Here is a 16,034-nt window from a genome sequence, read left to right as displayed (position 1 = left end):
ATCTTGTTCCATCCCCGAACCTTCGTACCTCCAATTCGAGGCATCTCGGTACCCAACTTAAACGAGTAGCTTGATATCTTCGGCCCAACCAACCTGACTACTTTTTCTAAATTAGATCTAGAGACTTTTATACGTTTGACATAGGAGACTTTGATCGTGAGTTGTGGACCCACAAAAAACCCTCGCATATCAAACATAAGAATGTCCAGTTCCTTCCGAGTCAAATGATGTCTGCTCCAACTCCAGATTTTAGCTGGAATTGACATCTTCATAGGGTTGATACCATTCAATTAAAGCTTCTTATACTCTTTACCCTTTCTTGTCCTTGGAGAAAGGGAAAAAGCAAGTTTATGATGACTAGTTCATTTTCTAAACTGACTAGAAGAAGGAATCGGGTATCCTGTTATGCTGAAACTATGAACAAAAGTGAGACGAATGAAAAGCTATTGAGAGGAAAATGTACAAAATATGCGCCGGCCATGAATGCTTATATACTGAATGGCAATCCATCATAACACAAATACTACAGCGGTCTGTTTCCGTTGCGTCCAAGGACCAATCTGAAATCATATAGTATAGTTCTCTGCATGTAAGAAAATTTCATCTTTGGTTTGGTCTGTCATGACAAGTTGTTGCAGCCCTGCTACTGTATTGGCAACTTCGACTCGCATGCTTGGTGGTCCACAGACAAAGACGCATGTGCGACGTCCCCAGGACTTGGAGTGTTCGAGTAATATGTTTCTTAAACCGGGGCGTCCGTATTCGGTTCGCCAGTTATCTTGTTTTTGTCGCGGAAGAAAAGCAAATCGTGTCAGAGTGCTTCTGGTCTGTTGAAGAGGTGCAGACATGGGTTGCGGTTGTGGCTGTAGTGGTGGTTGCTGCTGGAAACCAAATTCGAAGCCATGATTACTATTTTGGGGTATGGGTTGTGGTTGGGGATATGCATATGGTGCATATGGGTCGTAATAGGGGTATACAGGGTAGGGTTGTCGACTTGAGCCAGCACCACCCTGCATGTAGGCTCCGGGAAGTTCAGTAATCGCGTCCTCATTTTCACGTCTTAGTTCTTTTTCGTGCTCTAGATTGCCACCAGCTGCTTCGCGAATCCAGGCTGAATCTCGTTTGCTAGGGATGCCCTGAAGAATCTCGTTCACCGTCTGTGTGGCAGTCGCTTTGTCTGTATCTGAGCCGGTCAAGAAGAAGTGGCATTGGACTGAGTCTGGTGGTGCAAACTCTCTACAGATTCTCAGCTCTTCTTTGAACCATTCCATAGTTTCTGGATTCTTTAATGCCCACACAACTCTAACGTTCTTGGTGACAGCGTTTCCATCCCTAATTTTCTTGATCAAGTTAAGCAGTTGGCTAGCAATTGCTGTGATGCCACTACCTCCCGCGACAAATACCACGTCGTCGAATGCAGCTAATTCTCGTTGCATTCCACCATAAGGCCCGTCGAGGAATGCACGGTAGATTTTATATGGGCCCTTCTTTTGTGCAGTTTCCATGACTTTGCGTGTGAACCCTTTGAAAGGGCGAAAAACAACGACCATGTCGCGATACTCTGGTCCATAATTGGATGGGAAGTCGTCACTGCAAAGTGAAGCAATTGTGAAAGGATGATTTTCCAAGGGAGAAATGCCTGGCATTCTTAGGTATACATATTGTCCGGGCCGCCACCGCATCTGTGTCGGGATAGTCACTTTTACTGCATTTCCTGCAAGTAGAGCCACTCCAGATTCTTCTCCAATCAACCATCCGAAGCGTAACGGGCTGAACCAATTCAGGTAAAAGCCTCGAATAAGGTAGGAAAAGAACCACACCGCGATGGTCGCCCACAAATAATTCCACGAAAGGAGAAAGTTTTTGGTGTGCCAAATAAGCATGCCCACAAAAACAACTGCAATCGGACCGTGCAAGTAAGCAAATAGCTCGTAAGCTCTAGATCGTATATATGTATGCGAATGAATGCAGAGTACAGCTAATGGAACAAAGGCTGCCACTCCGCTACCGTATATATACATGTTGACCCCCTGTGGAACGAGGGCCTGTTGAAAGATGGCGTAAGCACCATCCTCCCATACCGGGGTGACGTAGAATGGGATCATATGAATGAGGCTCGCGAAGAGGCATAGATACGCAAGCCACCGATGGAGAACATTAAGGCGCTCGTGTCCAATACCAGTCGCCAAAGCCAAGACATTAGGTTTAGTGCCTAGGGCGACAATCCAAGGAATCATTGCCACGGCAATCATGCCTGCACGTATAGCTAATGGTGGTGATCCTAGAGCGATACTGGAATAATACAATGGCTGAGGAATGAAACAGTATAGCACCACAAAGCCTAGCGCAATCAGGACAAGGATAACCACGGCAAGAGGCGGGAAAACGACGTGTAGCTTTCCGATTGTGACTGTTGGAATTGGTCTGTAAAATACCCAGCGAAATAGTGCAACGAGATTATTCAACGGTGCAACTGATGAAGCGCCATATCCACGGGACGAAGGAAGGTCACCGTGTGCTGGGAAAAATTTCTTGGTAGAACTATCAGTGGCAGCACTTGGAAGCTCCACTTCTGACGCTGCTGTAGGCGACTTGACACCCGATTCTTTGTAAAGCGCTATCCGCACACGATCGCCTAGGAGGTGATAGACGCGAACTAAACATGTAAATACAACAAGGACAAGACTGAAGTACACCCATCCTAGCGCATATTTCCCTGACTGCGACCATGGGTCTTCTTGCATCTCAGCCTGTTGCTTAGCAGTAGTTGAGGCAGTGATCGGAATATTGATGCGTTTCGCCAGCGAAACGAGAGGACTGAGAATGTTGCTGGACATCTTGGCGATATGGTGAATTAATACCGATAGTCGCAAAGGTATAATGTCTTGAGTAACCTGATGCTCTCCACAGCCGACTGTGCCTATCAAAGGATCACATATGACAAAAGGAGCAAATCATTGATATTTCCCCAGAAATGTGAACTATTCCTAGGTTCATCCAAAGAGAGATCTGCTCGACGCTGGAGATTCGCCGAAGAAATTCAGACTTGCGAGTTCAGACTGGAAACGGCGGTAAGGGAAACCAGCAGTACAATGATTGATTGGTGTGTCTGGGAATAATCAAGACGAGTCATCAAGCACTTCTCTATGACAGGTCACTGGCTGTCCTGTTCATGGATAAGAGCGCACGTAGCTGCTGAGAGTCGACAATGTAGACAAGTGTAGGTGAGCAGAGTCAGTTGGGATGGCGAAGGTTCATGTATTATTCCGCATTGAGCGGGGAAGCTCTAGACCGGTGCAACAGCAGCATTATTCTGGGCCAGTCGCAGCAACCCTAGGACAACAGGCGCTTTCATCCGGGACCTCATCCGGAAGTGCCTCTGAATTGCCAAAAATAGTGCTACTCTTGCCAGCGGGCGACGACAATGCGGACTTAAGGCATTCGATAGGAGGAGTTGGCAAATGATAGAGCAGCCGTATGCCAGCCTCGACATTAGTGTCACAGTGGCTACACGTCGACACTGGGCAATTTCCACCGAAGCCAAACACATTGGTCAGGTGTTGTCGCCCACTTGGCGGGCTAATTGCAGTGGCTGTTTGGCCTAGGACAATTGCCCAGTGACAATCACCCGCAGCTTCTTGAAAAAGCGATGTCGATCACGATTGATGCGAAATCAACAGAAGGGAAACCAGTTGAGCGAATGAGAAGGCACAGTTAGGCGCTCTTCAGGAGCGGCGACGGGCAAATCAGACGGACAGACAGCCATCCGCGAGTGATAGCGGTCCAAGCTTTGCAGTAGCGTGAGGAACATCGTCACTATCTTGCAGAACTCCCCCGACTAGGCCGACTAATTAGTAGTAGTTCTTCGTGCTTCACGGCTCCACCTGCGAGGGCCAGAGGCCATTGGGTCATGGCGATCTGGATGCACCAGGCGGCGGGCACTAGCATTAAAGCCGTCTGAGCAGTGACAGAAGCGGTGGTTTGTGCGACTGTGTGGAGAGGCCGAGCATGTAATTATGCTTTTCAGACTTGCATGAGCAACCGCTGAGTTTTAAATAGAAGACTGATAGAAGCTTGCTGGATCGGAGGAGACATGTGATTGAGAATGCCAACGCTGGGAGGGCTCGAGGTTGGTGTAACTGTGAAGAACACGACTTCCACGTTGTGTAGGCCTGCAGTGTATCACGTGATCGTTAGTGATTGAGCAACAGTAATCAGTGAAGTGAGGAACTAGAATGCTGATGCATTCTTTAGCTATAAGATGAAAAGAGTCCGGAAGTCTCTGGCTGGGCTTTGGCATTTAGAGGATGCATCTTCAATAGACATGTTCGTTCGTTGTTTCGCGTTATTAAGGCAGGGACCGTCGTCAGTCGGGGCAGTGCTTAGATTCACAGTCCAAAGCCAATCTACTAAAAAAACAAACCAAAAAAGGACTACCCCATGCTGAAAAGTTAGCTGGACACGGTGCATTATGAAAGTTATAGATTCAGATTGCTGCTATGCACTCTCGCCTCTGATTGGACAAACAGGGTGGTAGAGATGCAGCTACCGCCTTCGAGTTGAAATTATTCTGCCGGCGCAAACAAGAAAAGACAACCAATCCGGCTTTCTCAACATAACTCGCTGTGCTTGATTCTCATACTCGTGCTTGTAGAGTAGGGGTTAATCATGGCACCGCCTGCTGCTACCGATGCCCCAGCTATCCCTGGGCCTTCACCTCCTTCGCTGTCTCTCCCACCTTCACAATTTGCCCGTCTGCAACCACACGCCTACCTTCTTGCTCACTTGTCCCCGCCTCCCTCCAGCCAACAGTCGCCCATACGAGCCAATGGACGCACTCCTTTAGAGTTCCGGTATACCTCTGCCAATTCCGGTTCTTTAACGCACACCAATGGCAGCGCTGTGGTGAGAATAGGCGACACTGCTGCCGTGTGCGGCGTGCGGGCGGAAGTGCTACATACCGAAGATATAGCATCTTGGGGTGTCTCTGCGTCTTCCAGTGCGAGGAAACGAAGGAGAACTGATTCAGGAAATGAAAACGGTGAAGGTGACGATAACGACAACAGCCAAATCAAAGACCTCAATCTTTTGGTCCCAAATCTTTCATTGAGCACAGGGTGTGCGCCAGGCTTCATACCAGGCGCCCCTCCGTCAGCACTGGCGCAGTCACTGTCGCACCGGCTTCTCTCCATGCTACATAGCTCTCATATAATATGTGAAGATGATCTGCGAATATGGTATCACCCACCAGACTTCGATGCCATCGAGCGTCAACAGTCACGCAAAGATAATGAAATGGAAACCGATGCGGGGGAAAAAGAAGATCCAGAGAGCCCTGAACCAGAGATTAGAGGATTCTGGGTACTATATATTGATGTCATGATGATTTCTCTCGCTGGAAATCCTTTCGATGCTGCATGGGCCGCTGTGATTGCGGCTTTGCGGGACACGCAACTGCCAAAGGCGTGGTGGGATGTTGATAATGACATGATACTATGCTCAGACGAGGCTTCGGAATCAAAGAAACTCAACCTCCGTGGTCTTCCAGTTGCGAGCTCCTTTGCTGTATTTGAGGCAGATGCTGCCGCAGACTGGCGTGCCGTCGTGCTTCCGAATGTCGAAAAGGCAAAGACCAAACAGACAACTCGTGAGCAACAGAGATGGATCTTGGCTGATCCGGATGGGTTTGAAGAGAACCTGTGTCAAGAGCGGATATGGATAATGGTTGACCGGAACGAAGAGAACAATAAATCGAAGATAATAAGCATGGAGAAGAATGGAGGCCTATCTGTTGGCCGTGACGAACTGAGGATGCTTGTCGACATCTGCCTAAAAAGACAAGAGCAGATCAAAGATATATTGCAAGCGTTGTAATAGTTTAACAAGAAAATAAAGTCAAATCGACAATGATACCAATCCCATTTCAAACTGAATCAGATTACCATAGAACACCTTAATTGATATATCTACTTTACATTAATCGGTATGTATAGATCAATCGACCCCAGCATGTGTGCGATCAAAAGATAGACTTTAATTCTGATCACATAAGAAAACGCCCGAAATGCATACATAACGAAACGCCAGGCAGCATAGGAGCTCACTAGTCTAAAGCTTCTTTTTCGAGGAATCTTTATGAACACTGCCTTCACAAAGCTTCTGCAAGTCCGGGGCCTTCTTTGGCAGAGAAATGGACAATGAAAATAGGCACCTTTCATCTAGCTCATCCGTTTTCTTAGACACACCTTTGGAACTATTACCCATAGAAGTCTCGTCCCCAGAAGTTGTCTTCGATGTCTCCTTTTTGCTTTCGCCTTCTTGACCTTTCCTTGTTTCGCTTATGTCAAATGGAGCTTTGACATCGCCTGCCCAGATACGTGCAAACAATCCTCGTTTATTATCTGATTTTCCCTTTTCATTATCCTTGTCTTTCTCCGTCTTCGAATCAACCTCGGCATCTTCACTCATATCCGAGAACTCCAACATAAAAGGCAGCTCTCCCCTATAAAATGCGGTACCCCACAAGGAAATGAGAACGCCCGGTACTAGATAAAGCAGCGCGGGCTGGGCATGGTTCGAGTACTGCATCACCAGAAGAGTTGCGATCATGCCCACTATATATCCAATAAGGCTGGCGTAGAAATATGGCTTGGGAAAGGCCTGTGCATCTGGATAAGGAGGTTGGAGTAATGATAATTGGGTGGGTTTCGATTTAGTCCAGAATCGTTCGCCCCATCCTCCAGTTGCGGTTTGGTAAATTGGTTTCGTGTCATTTTGCTCACAGTCCGCACTTTCGGGTTTCTTCAGCCCCTTATACTTGTAATACAGGTAAAGGTCGAAACGTAGCGCGAGGCCGATCATCATACCCGGTACAACAATATCGCCTAGCCCTAACATGGCCAAAGAAATCTCATTGGGATCTGCCATAGGGTCGGAAGGGCGAGGAATTAAGAGTTTGATGGGAACATCTAGTTTGGTCGCCACTGTTACCATCAACGGTGTAAAAAAGACAAAATAAATGTCGTACAAAAACAGCGAAACAAGGATCAAAGTGCCAGTTAGGAAAGTTGATGGCGACATGAATTGTAGAGAACCATAGCAGAAGCTGAATCCTAAAAGATTAGTAAGCCACCATGGCTTTGCAAAAAATGCGAAATATGCAACAGCAGCCAACGCAATGGCTGCTCCAATAGTATCAAGAATACCGAACCGCGTCTTGATGTTAATAAGACTGAGTATTCTAGCGCGTAGTCGCAATTTTTGATATAATACACCACGAAACGTCCACAGGAAACTGCATATTGCGGCAGGTAATGGAATGGCCCCAATTAAGCCTGGAAGAGGTGATTTGCGCTGTACTCCAGATTGACTAGTCGACTGGTTCCCCTCCTCATGAGAAATGAATAATGTTTGTGATTGTTCAATTTTCCATTCATAGCCTCGAGAGGTATATCTCGAGGGAAATATAAATGACCGTGAAACTTTAAGTCCATCTGTCAAGAACGCGGCCGCAAAAAACAAACCCATCTGCGAAAAGTAGAAGCTGAGGATCTTGTTGAGAATCGCCGGGTCTTCTAACCATTTGATGACAAGATAGAGACCACCCAGAGTCAATCCTGCAATCAATGGAAACATAAGGGCATCTGAGGGCTCTAACCCTTCCATCTTGGGCTTTATATCATCCTCTTCATCGTCATCGTCGTCGTCATCGTCTGCAGCTTTAGACTTCTTTTTCTTCGGTTTGGCTGCTGATGAGGGCCGGGATAGCGAGGCGTGAGATCCAGCGAAGATCGGAAGTAAAGCTGATAGTATTAGGTGTGTGTAGGTAAAGAGGATGGGTCTCGAGGTGTTGAATTGGTCATATGCCTGTCCGAGGAGCTCGATCATGGAGCTAGCTTCGGACATCACGAGCTGCAGATGGTCGCACGGAGACCGTAGGGCAACTATAACTATGCGGATAGTATTTGTAACAATTCCAAAGTTTCCGATCTGTATATATTTGTATATCTGCTGAAGATATATCAGACCGTCGTGGCCAGAGCGTTCAAATGTTGTTTTGTCGCGTTGGTGAAATGTGGCACGCCAAGTGCGGATAACGGAAGGAAGTCTCCAAGAATAGTTAGAAAAGTATTGCGATGGACATTCCCCGCCAACTCCAACTTCTCTTCTGCCAACAAAACTCATCCATATAACCATAGGGAAATTTGAAACCACTTTTGATAATAAAATGGCTACAGATATTGCCATCGACACGACTATGGTATGGCTCTATCCTATGTCAGACCTCTAGCGACTGACTGACGAGACATTCGATAGGGTTCATTCGTTGTGGAACTGTACAATGATCATGCACCCAAGGTAAATAATAACTTGAATACTTGACTTGATGTCATTCTAACTCTTTCTCAAACTAGACCTGCAAGAACTTTGCAACCCTTGCTCAGAGAGGATATTACAACGATGTCGTCTTCCATCGCATTATTCCGAATTTCATGATCCAAGGCGGCGATCCCACAGGGACTGGACGAGGAGGTAGTTCGATTTACGGCGAAAAATTCGAGGACGAAATCAATACTTCACTAAAGCACACTGGAGCTGGTATCCTGAGTATGGCCAATAGCGGACCGAACACCAACGGCAGCCAGTTTTTTATCACCCTGGCTCCCACACCCTGGCTAGATGGGAAGCATACAATATTCGGGAGAGTAAAGAGTGGGCTCAGGGTCATTCAACGCATGGGACTAGTCAAAACGGACAGTGAAGACCGGCCTCAAGACCCCGTCAAGATCATCAGAGCACGCATTGTGGAGGAAGGCGCCGAGGATTGAAGAGTTATACATGGAACCTCGCAGTTGCAAAGGAACTTAAAACTACGGATACACACGGTAGGGCCAATACTCAGATTGAATTGTGTGCAGCAGCATGCAGAAAGCATTTGATGGCATCCGCCAAGCAACGACTCGCCCGGTCTGCGAAACCCTTGACTTGCAGATATTTGGGCGAGCTCCTTAGGATCGACTTATTCATAAGGCTATATCATCATGGCAGTGTATGAACCTGTTTAAGTACTAGTGGGCTATATAGCTTATATCTAGATAGCGGAATGTATCACCACAAACGAACCGCTCACATCATATGTCTCCATCCAGAGCAGCAGATACAGGGTGAAAAATTGTGTCTACCACTCTCACAGACATGCCAATGAAGGCACGCCGATAATAGACAAGCTGCTAGTAATAAATGCAGTGCGTCTGCGCTGGGCGCAAAGAGTGGTATTGGAGAAGCAAAATTGTTTTGGAGGGAAGAAAAAGCTTTTAAGTGCCTGTCCTAACCGGTTCGGGATTAGCTGTTGAGCTGTTTACACAGCGCATTTGGAGCTCAAGAGTGTAAATCGCCTAACTGCGGAGCTTAATATTTAACATGCAAAAGACTTCTAATTCTCAGCTATTAAAGTCGTTTTTGCATACGTGGACTCCTTGTATGCTGTCAAATCGAGTTTCTCCAAGCAAGCAAATATTGCGATATCCTGATACCACGTGACACGCACTAGCGCGAATCTGTAGCGGGCCTTCTTGACTTGCAATTTCTACACTTGCCAGATTTTTCTCCGTGTATGTCACGGACATACGGATTTACACATCCCTCCTCCTTCCAGGGTTAGGACTCGTCCAAAGCCTCGGAATACTTTCATCGCTGGGGAAATGTGAACCCTGTTGTGCAGCAACTTATCTTGTAGACCTTTGAATCTGCATGGAAGATCCTGAAATATGGAGTCCCTAGCAGATACTCCTTGGGATGTAACGATATCCGGGACAGGGCTCGCCCAGTCACTTCTCGCATTGTGAGTCGGGCATGGGAAAACTTGGTTTCGTTACAATTCTGACTGTTCCAGAGCCCTGTCCCGCTCAGGTAAGAAAATCCTTCACGTGGACAAAAACACGTATTATGGGGGCGCAGAAGCTGCATTTAGTCTCCAGGAGGCGCAAGAATGGGCGGATTCGTTGAATAAAGGTGCGTATTAGTTGTCTGGTACAATCACTTCATCGCTAACTTGTTAAAACAGAGCCTGGTCGTGAGCCGTTCGAAGATGTCTCTATCCACTTCCCTTCAAGCGCGTCACATGGTGGGAAGGCACTTGCAAGCTCCAGGGCTTACTCTCTCTCACTGTCGCCATACCTTGTGTATACTCGATCGAAGCTGCTCCCCGCTCTCATCTCATCAAAAGTTTACCGCCAGCTGGAGTTTCAAGCTGTGGGGAGCTGGTGGGCCTACGAGGATGCCGCGACGACTGAAGGAACAAAGTCTATGTCGGGGAATATTCGACGAGTGCCGGGTAGCCGTGAAGATATCTTTGCTGATGACTCGATAAGCATGAAGGAGAAGAGGATGCTCATCAAAATTCTCCGCAGTGTCAATCAATCGTCTCAGTTGGGCGAAGAACAAGAGGATGCTATCGAGGAAGACCTGGATTTGTCCTTTCCAGACTATATGGCCAACAAGTTTAACGCACCAGCCAAACTTAACAACGCTCTGCTTTCTCTGTCCTTGAGCCAAAAGTTGCCACAACAAACAAGCGCGAGCTTTGCCGTACCTCGTATTAAACGACACCTGGCCTCTATGAACGTCTTTGGCCCAGGGTTTTGCAGTCTCCTTGCCAAATGGGGCTGCGGTGCAGAAATTGCTCAAGTTGGCTGTCGTGCCCTCGCGGTCGGCGGCGGTGTTTATGTCTTGGGTCGAGGAATCCAATCTATCAATGCTCAAAAAGATGACGCAAATTTCCACTCCATTACTCTGTCAGACGGCGAAACGATACGCAGCAACCACATTATAGGGAGCCCCTGGGACTTGCCTGCAGAGGAAAGCAGTTCCAAAATTACTACACAAAAAGTTGCGCGTTCCATCTCGATCATCTCGTCACCGTTGGAGCCTCTTTTCCCTCGCATTGCGGAAGGGGGCACAATCCCGGCAGGAGCTGTGGTAGTTGTCCCTAACCAAACACTTTCCAGCGACGCCCCAGACTCTCCACCTGTGTATTTACTCGTTCACTCTAGTGATACGGGCGAATGCCCTGATGGACAATGTAAGTTGCGGACGATCTCATTTTCTTTGTTCGAAGCTCTCGCATGATGACTATATCAAACACTTATCTACATTGGCTGAACGTCATTGGTGAAACTTATCTATGATAGCCTGATTGAGAGCATTATGTCTTGATTTCTTACTTTATTAAGCTGTTGAAGTTGCTTTTGCTAATTGTCAATCTTGACAGGCGTCATTTATGGAAGTGTATCAGTAGGTGGACAGGACGGTCAGGCTCTCTTGGCAGCCGCGGTCAACCAGCTGCTTGAGTCTATCACCGAGGTCGAAAATACACCCACCGTGCTGTGGACTTTAAGATTCACCCAGATCGGTATTCTAGACAGCGACGTTAGTCCAGCCAATATTTATCGGAGTTCCGTTTCCGACAGAATTATTTACTTTCCGCCGCCTAACCTTGACCTTGCGTTTAATGATGCGATTGTTGACAGTGTGAGAGCCGGGTGGAAAGCTGTTCTCGGCGACGAAGCACAAGATGATGACTTTATGAATTTCGAGGATCGAGAGAAATACGACGATGATTCGTGATATGATACATATGCATATAGTACTGATACTATTCCTAATACAACGTATTATAGCCGAGTAGATTATCAGTATCGGCATCAACGATCCAAACAGATCGACAGTTGTAGCTTCGCCGTTTCCGTCGTTAAAGAATGCCGCCAAGCCCATACTTCAACGTTTCAATCAAATATGACAGGCCCGATAACATTGAAGATCAATTGGCTTGCAGATAACGACAGACTCATACGTCATACAGCTATCTGAAATGCAAACGGGAGCGGGGATAACAATCATGCTTGATTCTTGGTATTAATTACTCCGAGCTTTGTGACAGTTGAGATTGACATGCATGTGCAGATCAAATATCGTACATACATGTACCGGTACATATGTAATTGAAGGACACGATGGCGCAATGTCGTAGAGCACAATGCTACGCGCCGATCATTAAGCGATCATTCATCTATATAATACATATATGTATATTATCAAGTCCTGGGTTGTGTCGTGCTGGTGCATCTGGTAGTGGCACATGCCACATCCGGCATGGTGGAGCTGATGGACAGCCCGAGATCGTCCCGTTGTAAGGAATTAATATTAAAGCGGACCACGGAAGTGAGAAAGAGGATTCTCGATGGAGCACGGCACGATAATAGGAACCCGTCAGGGCTTGGCATCATCCTCTTCATACGGCTGATCCAGGAACTGTTGCTAGTATCGTCGTAGAGGTCCTGCTCTCATGGCCACGATCGGCCGCGTTAGGAGCAGCCACTAACCCAGGGTCGCAGCACTTTATCGATGCTGGGGGCGGAAATAGAACTTGATGAGATCTTATCTTGTTGGGCATACTCCATATAATAATAGACAATAGATAGTTGATAAGTAATAGAATAATCAAATTGACCATGGGAGTGATAATATTGTAGTAGGGTGATTTGCTTTTGTTGTCCTGCTTTATACAACCGACTCGACATGGCTGGTGGGATCAATTGACCACATGTGTTGATATTATTGTGATAGTCTGGCTGGTCCACTGTGCGCTCTGTATCCGTCTTCTGAGGACTGCCGACCCAGCGAACCAGATCTATTTTTGGCGTGATTAACCAGCACCCAATACACACGAAGACGCACCCATCACTCTCCATACACTGACCGCACACTGACCGCACACTGACCGCACACTGTTCCTATACGCTAGGCACATATATATACACAAGCTATACCTATACACCATATAGAGTACCCTGTACATGTATCTATACATGTGTATGCAACGTTCATATCTAGCGATAACGTGTATCCATGTATGAGCTGAGACGCCCCACCGGCCCCAGTTACATCGACTCCCGTTTCGGCACCATTATGTCATTGGTCCAGCCGGTGCCCAGCTGGCGGTCTTTATTGGTCAATACTAGTGGATTCCCTGGATTGCGTATCACGGAGCCCCATGATTGGCTTGCGGCCGGGCAAAGTGCGCGTTTGGGCTTAGCGTGTCTTGCCGACTCATGTAACTTATCCCTTCAGCAGCAGCATTATTACATCTCTATATTTATTCCTGCCATTGCTCTACAGGTACAGGTACGGGTACACGTACTCTATTTGACGGAGAGAGAGCAGCCACACCAGCCAAGATTGCAGGGCTCAGCTCGCGATAATAGCCAATTCGTATTACCTGAGCGCGCGCTGGCCAGAGAGTAAAACTTAGTCAGACTAGCACGTCCCCTATCGACAGGTCCCCCCACTCGCCCGTCACGCTGCCAAGCCCGTCCTGTCCACCTTGTCCTCGCCTTCCTTTACCTCCCAAACTATTATTATTGCTGCTACTACTCCTCTTCTCCCTCCCCGACCTGTCTTGACAGTTGGCCATTATTGTCGCTGCCATCTATTTTCTGTTCGTCTCTTTTCCTTTTTCCTTTCCTCCGCGTGCTCGTCTGTCTGCCCACACAGTGTCGCTGGTCTCGACGCAGCACCCCCGTCACTCGCTTGTAACAAAACCTGGCCAATCCCTTCCCGCCTCCCTGACCCGACACTGACACCGGGGGAAAAAAAAAGAACACTTGGACAGTGGACCTAGCCCTCGACTACGCTTCTCGATACGCTCGTCCACCCATCTCTTGATGATTTCAAAGTCATCATCATCATCTGCTGCTCCCGCCAAAATGCCTCTGCTCAGGGTCAAGACGCTGTTCCCCCTGGTCGCCATCCTCTCCATCGGCTTCTTCTTCTGGATCGTCGACCGATACGACCGTGCTGCCTTGTCGAATTTGAAGAAGCCCATCGAGCAACTACAAAACACCGCCAGCGCCGCCGTCTCTAGCCCCAATACTAATACTAATAACAATAACAATATCAACATTAACAATCAAAAGCCTGCCATACAGCAACTGCCCACCCAGTCCTTCGGCACCTGTGAATTTGATCCCGCCTCTGCTCCTCCTCTCGCATTCTCCGAATGGCTCCAGCGCAAGAACTTCACCCGCTCCTACATCCGTCCCCATCACGTTAGCGGTCAAACCGAGTTCCGTACCTTGGAAGAGATCAAATCCCCTGTTCTACCTCCCTTCCACTCGCTGGAACGTGGCTTGGTTAGCTCCGAGAACCAGGGCGGCCTGCCCTGCCCGCCCGTGATTGATGTCGATGTTGCCATCGACCACGATGTCGAAGAGACTTCCAAAATGCTGTTCGGTCTGGCGACCACCGTTGACCGTCTCGAGCGTCTGTTGCCCTCCCTCCTATACTCTTTTGGCGACTCCAAGGCCGGAGTTTTAGTCCTGGTGCCTGAATCAGACGACGATCTCACCAAGCAGGAAGCCTACTTCCGCTCTCGCGGATTGGACGTGACCTTGGAAGCTTCCCCCTTGGAATTCACAGCTCGTTATTTCGGTCTAGTCGAAGCCTTCACTGTCCACATTCAATCCAAGCGCCCACAAACCACGTGGGTTTCTTTCATCGATGACGACACTTTCTTTCCCTCTGTTGCCTCAGTTGCGGCACACCTGAAGGAGCTTGATGCCACGCAGAAATATTACATTGGAGCTCTGTCTGAAGCAAGCTGGCAAGTCGACACCTGGGGGCACATGGCTTTCGGCGGTGCCGGAGTTTTTGTTTCCAAGCCCCTCTTGGAAGACCTGATGGCCAACTACGACGAGTGCCAGTCTTGGGGCGAACAGCCAGGTGACCAGAAGCTAGGCCAGTGCATCGAGCGATTCGGACACTCCTCCCTCACCACGTGGCCTTCGCTTTATCAGATGGACTTAACTGGAGCTCCTGATGGTGTTTTTGAGTCGGGTCGCAGAATTGACACCCTGCACCACTGGAGCAGTTGGTACACAAAGGATGTCGTCAAGATGAGCGCCGTGGCTGCTGCTGCTGGTAAGAGATCCGTTTTGCGTCGCTGGATTTTCGATCAACAAACCAGCATCGATACTACAACCGGACAGTCCGTCCGTACTTTCTGGGTGCTTACCAATGGATATTCCATTGTCAAGTATACCTTGGCTTCGAATGCTCCAGAAAATGCCATCAATTTCGACGAGTGTGAGAAGACCTGGGAGGAGGACATCAGTGGTTACATCCAGAGCTTAGGGCCGCTGCGCCCAAAGGAGCAAGAAGGTGTTACCAAGGAGCGTTGGTTATTGTCCGATGCTGTTGCGGTCGGCGACAACATCCATCAACTGTATTCGCGAGAGGAAGATGAGAGCCACAGCCTTATCGAACTTGTTTGGCTCGGTCCCAAGAGTAGCGGCGGCGCTGGGGTTTCCAATCCTCCGGAAGCTCACTAAATACGACACCACATTCATTGAACATATCATTCTTGCATATTACTTTAGTGAGCCCGCCTCGTTGATGACGTGTGAAGGAGCTCACCAACATTTGATCGATTTCTCGTCTACGCTTTCTTCGTCGTTTCCCATTTCCATGGCGTTACACTGGTTGGTTTCCTTGAACAAGCGGCGCGTTGATAAATTCGGGCAGTAGTGGTGTTTTCTGTCTTGAAGCGAAGGGCATGTTCTTTTAAACTTGCCTATTTCCTATTTTCTCCTCGACCTGGTAGTTTGCTGTGACGTGAACCAAAAAAAGAAAGCAACGTGAAGCCTTGCAACCGGTTTTGAGTCGTGAGACATATCCTCTCTTCTTGATGCGATGTATTCCTTTCCGTGATGACCACATTGTATAAATAGATGCGTCAGGGCTCGATTACGATGTTTTATTAAGCCCTTCTTTGACTTGGACCAGCGTTTGGTCCCAACTCGCAAGTGATTCTAGGCAGGTCACAGATACCAGCGCGTTGACAAATGTCACTATTTTGATGATTTCAACTTACTTTCCGTTTCCTTTCCTTTTCTTTTTTTAACTTATAGAAGGATATAGCAGTTGACAATATAGATAGCAGAGGATAATTGATAATTTGGTGTACATACCAATCTCAC

General features: G+C 47.8%; 6 protein-coding genes across 6 annotated transcripts; 4 read left to right on the top strand and 2 right to left on the bottom strand.

The window, feature by feature from the left end:
* Window positions 1-566: 566 nt before the first annotated feature.
* Window positions 567-2,837, bottom strand: BGW36DRAFT_299612 (putative metalloreductase transmembrane component; the record flags this gene model as incomplete). The annotated part of the gene is made up of 1 exon (XM_046211550.1): window positions 567-2,837. The coding sequence occupies one exon, from the start codon at window positions 2,835-2,837 to the stop codon at window positions 567-569; it is 2,271 nt and encodes a 756-aa protein (XP_046070193.1).
* Window positions 2,838-4,590: 1,753 nt separating this feature from the next.
* BGW36DRAFT_382014 (ribosomal protein S5 domain 2-type protein) lies at window positions 4,591-5,928 on the top strand. The gene has a single exon (XM_046216481.1). The coding sequence runs from the start codon at window positions 4,669-4,671 to the stop codon at window positions 5,872-5,874; it is 1,206 nt and encodes a 401-aa protein (XP_046070192.1). The 5' UTR covers window positions 4,591-4,668; the 3' UTR covers window positions 5,875-5,928.
* On the bottom strand, window positions 5,918-8,093 carry BGW36DRAFT_382013 (putative signal peptide peptidase). The gene has a single exon (XM_046216480.1). It carries the CDS (start codon window positions 7,903-7,905, stop codon window positions 6,109-6,111), a length of 1,797 nt encoding a protein of 598 aa, XP_046070191.1. The 5' UTR covers window positions 7,906-8,093; the 3' UTR covers window positions 5,918-6,108.
* Window positions 8,094-8,316: 223 nt separating this feature from the next.
* BGW36DRAFT_299072 (putative peptidyl prolyl cis-trans isomerase) lies at window positions 8,317-8,828 on the top strand (the record flags this gene model as incomplete). The annotated part of the gene is made up of 2 exons (XM_046211494.1): window positions 8,317-8,358; window positions 8,415-8,828. Coding segments are annotated over 2 exons (456 nt in total), but the record flags the coding sequence as incomplete, so codon positions are not given.
* A 575-nt stretch (window positions 8,829-9,403) lies between these two features.
* BGW36DRAFT_196177 (putative rab geranylgeranyl transferase escort protein) lies at window positions 9,404-11,862 on the top strand. The gene is made up of 4 exons (XM_046209837.1): window positions 9,404-9,841; window positions 9,893-10,011; window positions 10,064-11,080; window positions 11,270-11,862. Exons 1-4 carry the CDS (start codon window positions 9,768-9,770, stop codon window positions 11,623-11,625), a joined length of 1,566 nt encoding a protein of 521 aa, XP_046070189.1. The 5' UTR covers window positions 9,404-9,767; the 3' UTR covers window positions 11,626-11,862.
* A 1,901-nt stretch (window positions 11,863-13,763) lies between these two features.
* On the top strand, window positions 13,764-15,386 carry BGW36DRAFT_360761 (uncharacterized protein; the record flags this gene model as incomplete). Its single annotated transcript, XM_046214210.1, has 1 exon — window positions 13,764-15,386. The coding sequence occupies one exon, from the start codon at window positions 13,764-13,766 to the stop codon at window positions 15,384-15,386; it is 1,623 nt and encodes a 540-aa protein (XP_046070188.1).
* Between the last annotated feature and the right edge of the window lie 648 nt (window positions 15,387-16,034).

Source organism: Talaromyces proteolyticus (genome assembly GCF_021365285.1).
Source record: "Talaromyces proteolyticus strain PMI_201 chromosome Unknown BGW36scaffold_8, whole genome shotgun sequence".
Lineage (NCBI taxonomy): Eukaryota > Fungi > Ascomycota > Eurotiomycetes > Eurotiales > Trichocomaceae > Talaromyces > Talaromyces proteolyticus.
The sequence above is the reverse complement of the archived record's forward strand: the minus strand, read 5'-3'. Positions and strand labels throughout refer to the sequence as shown.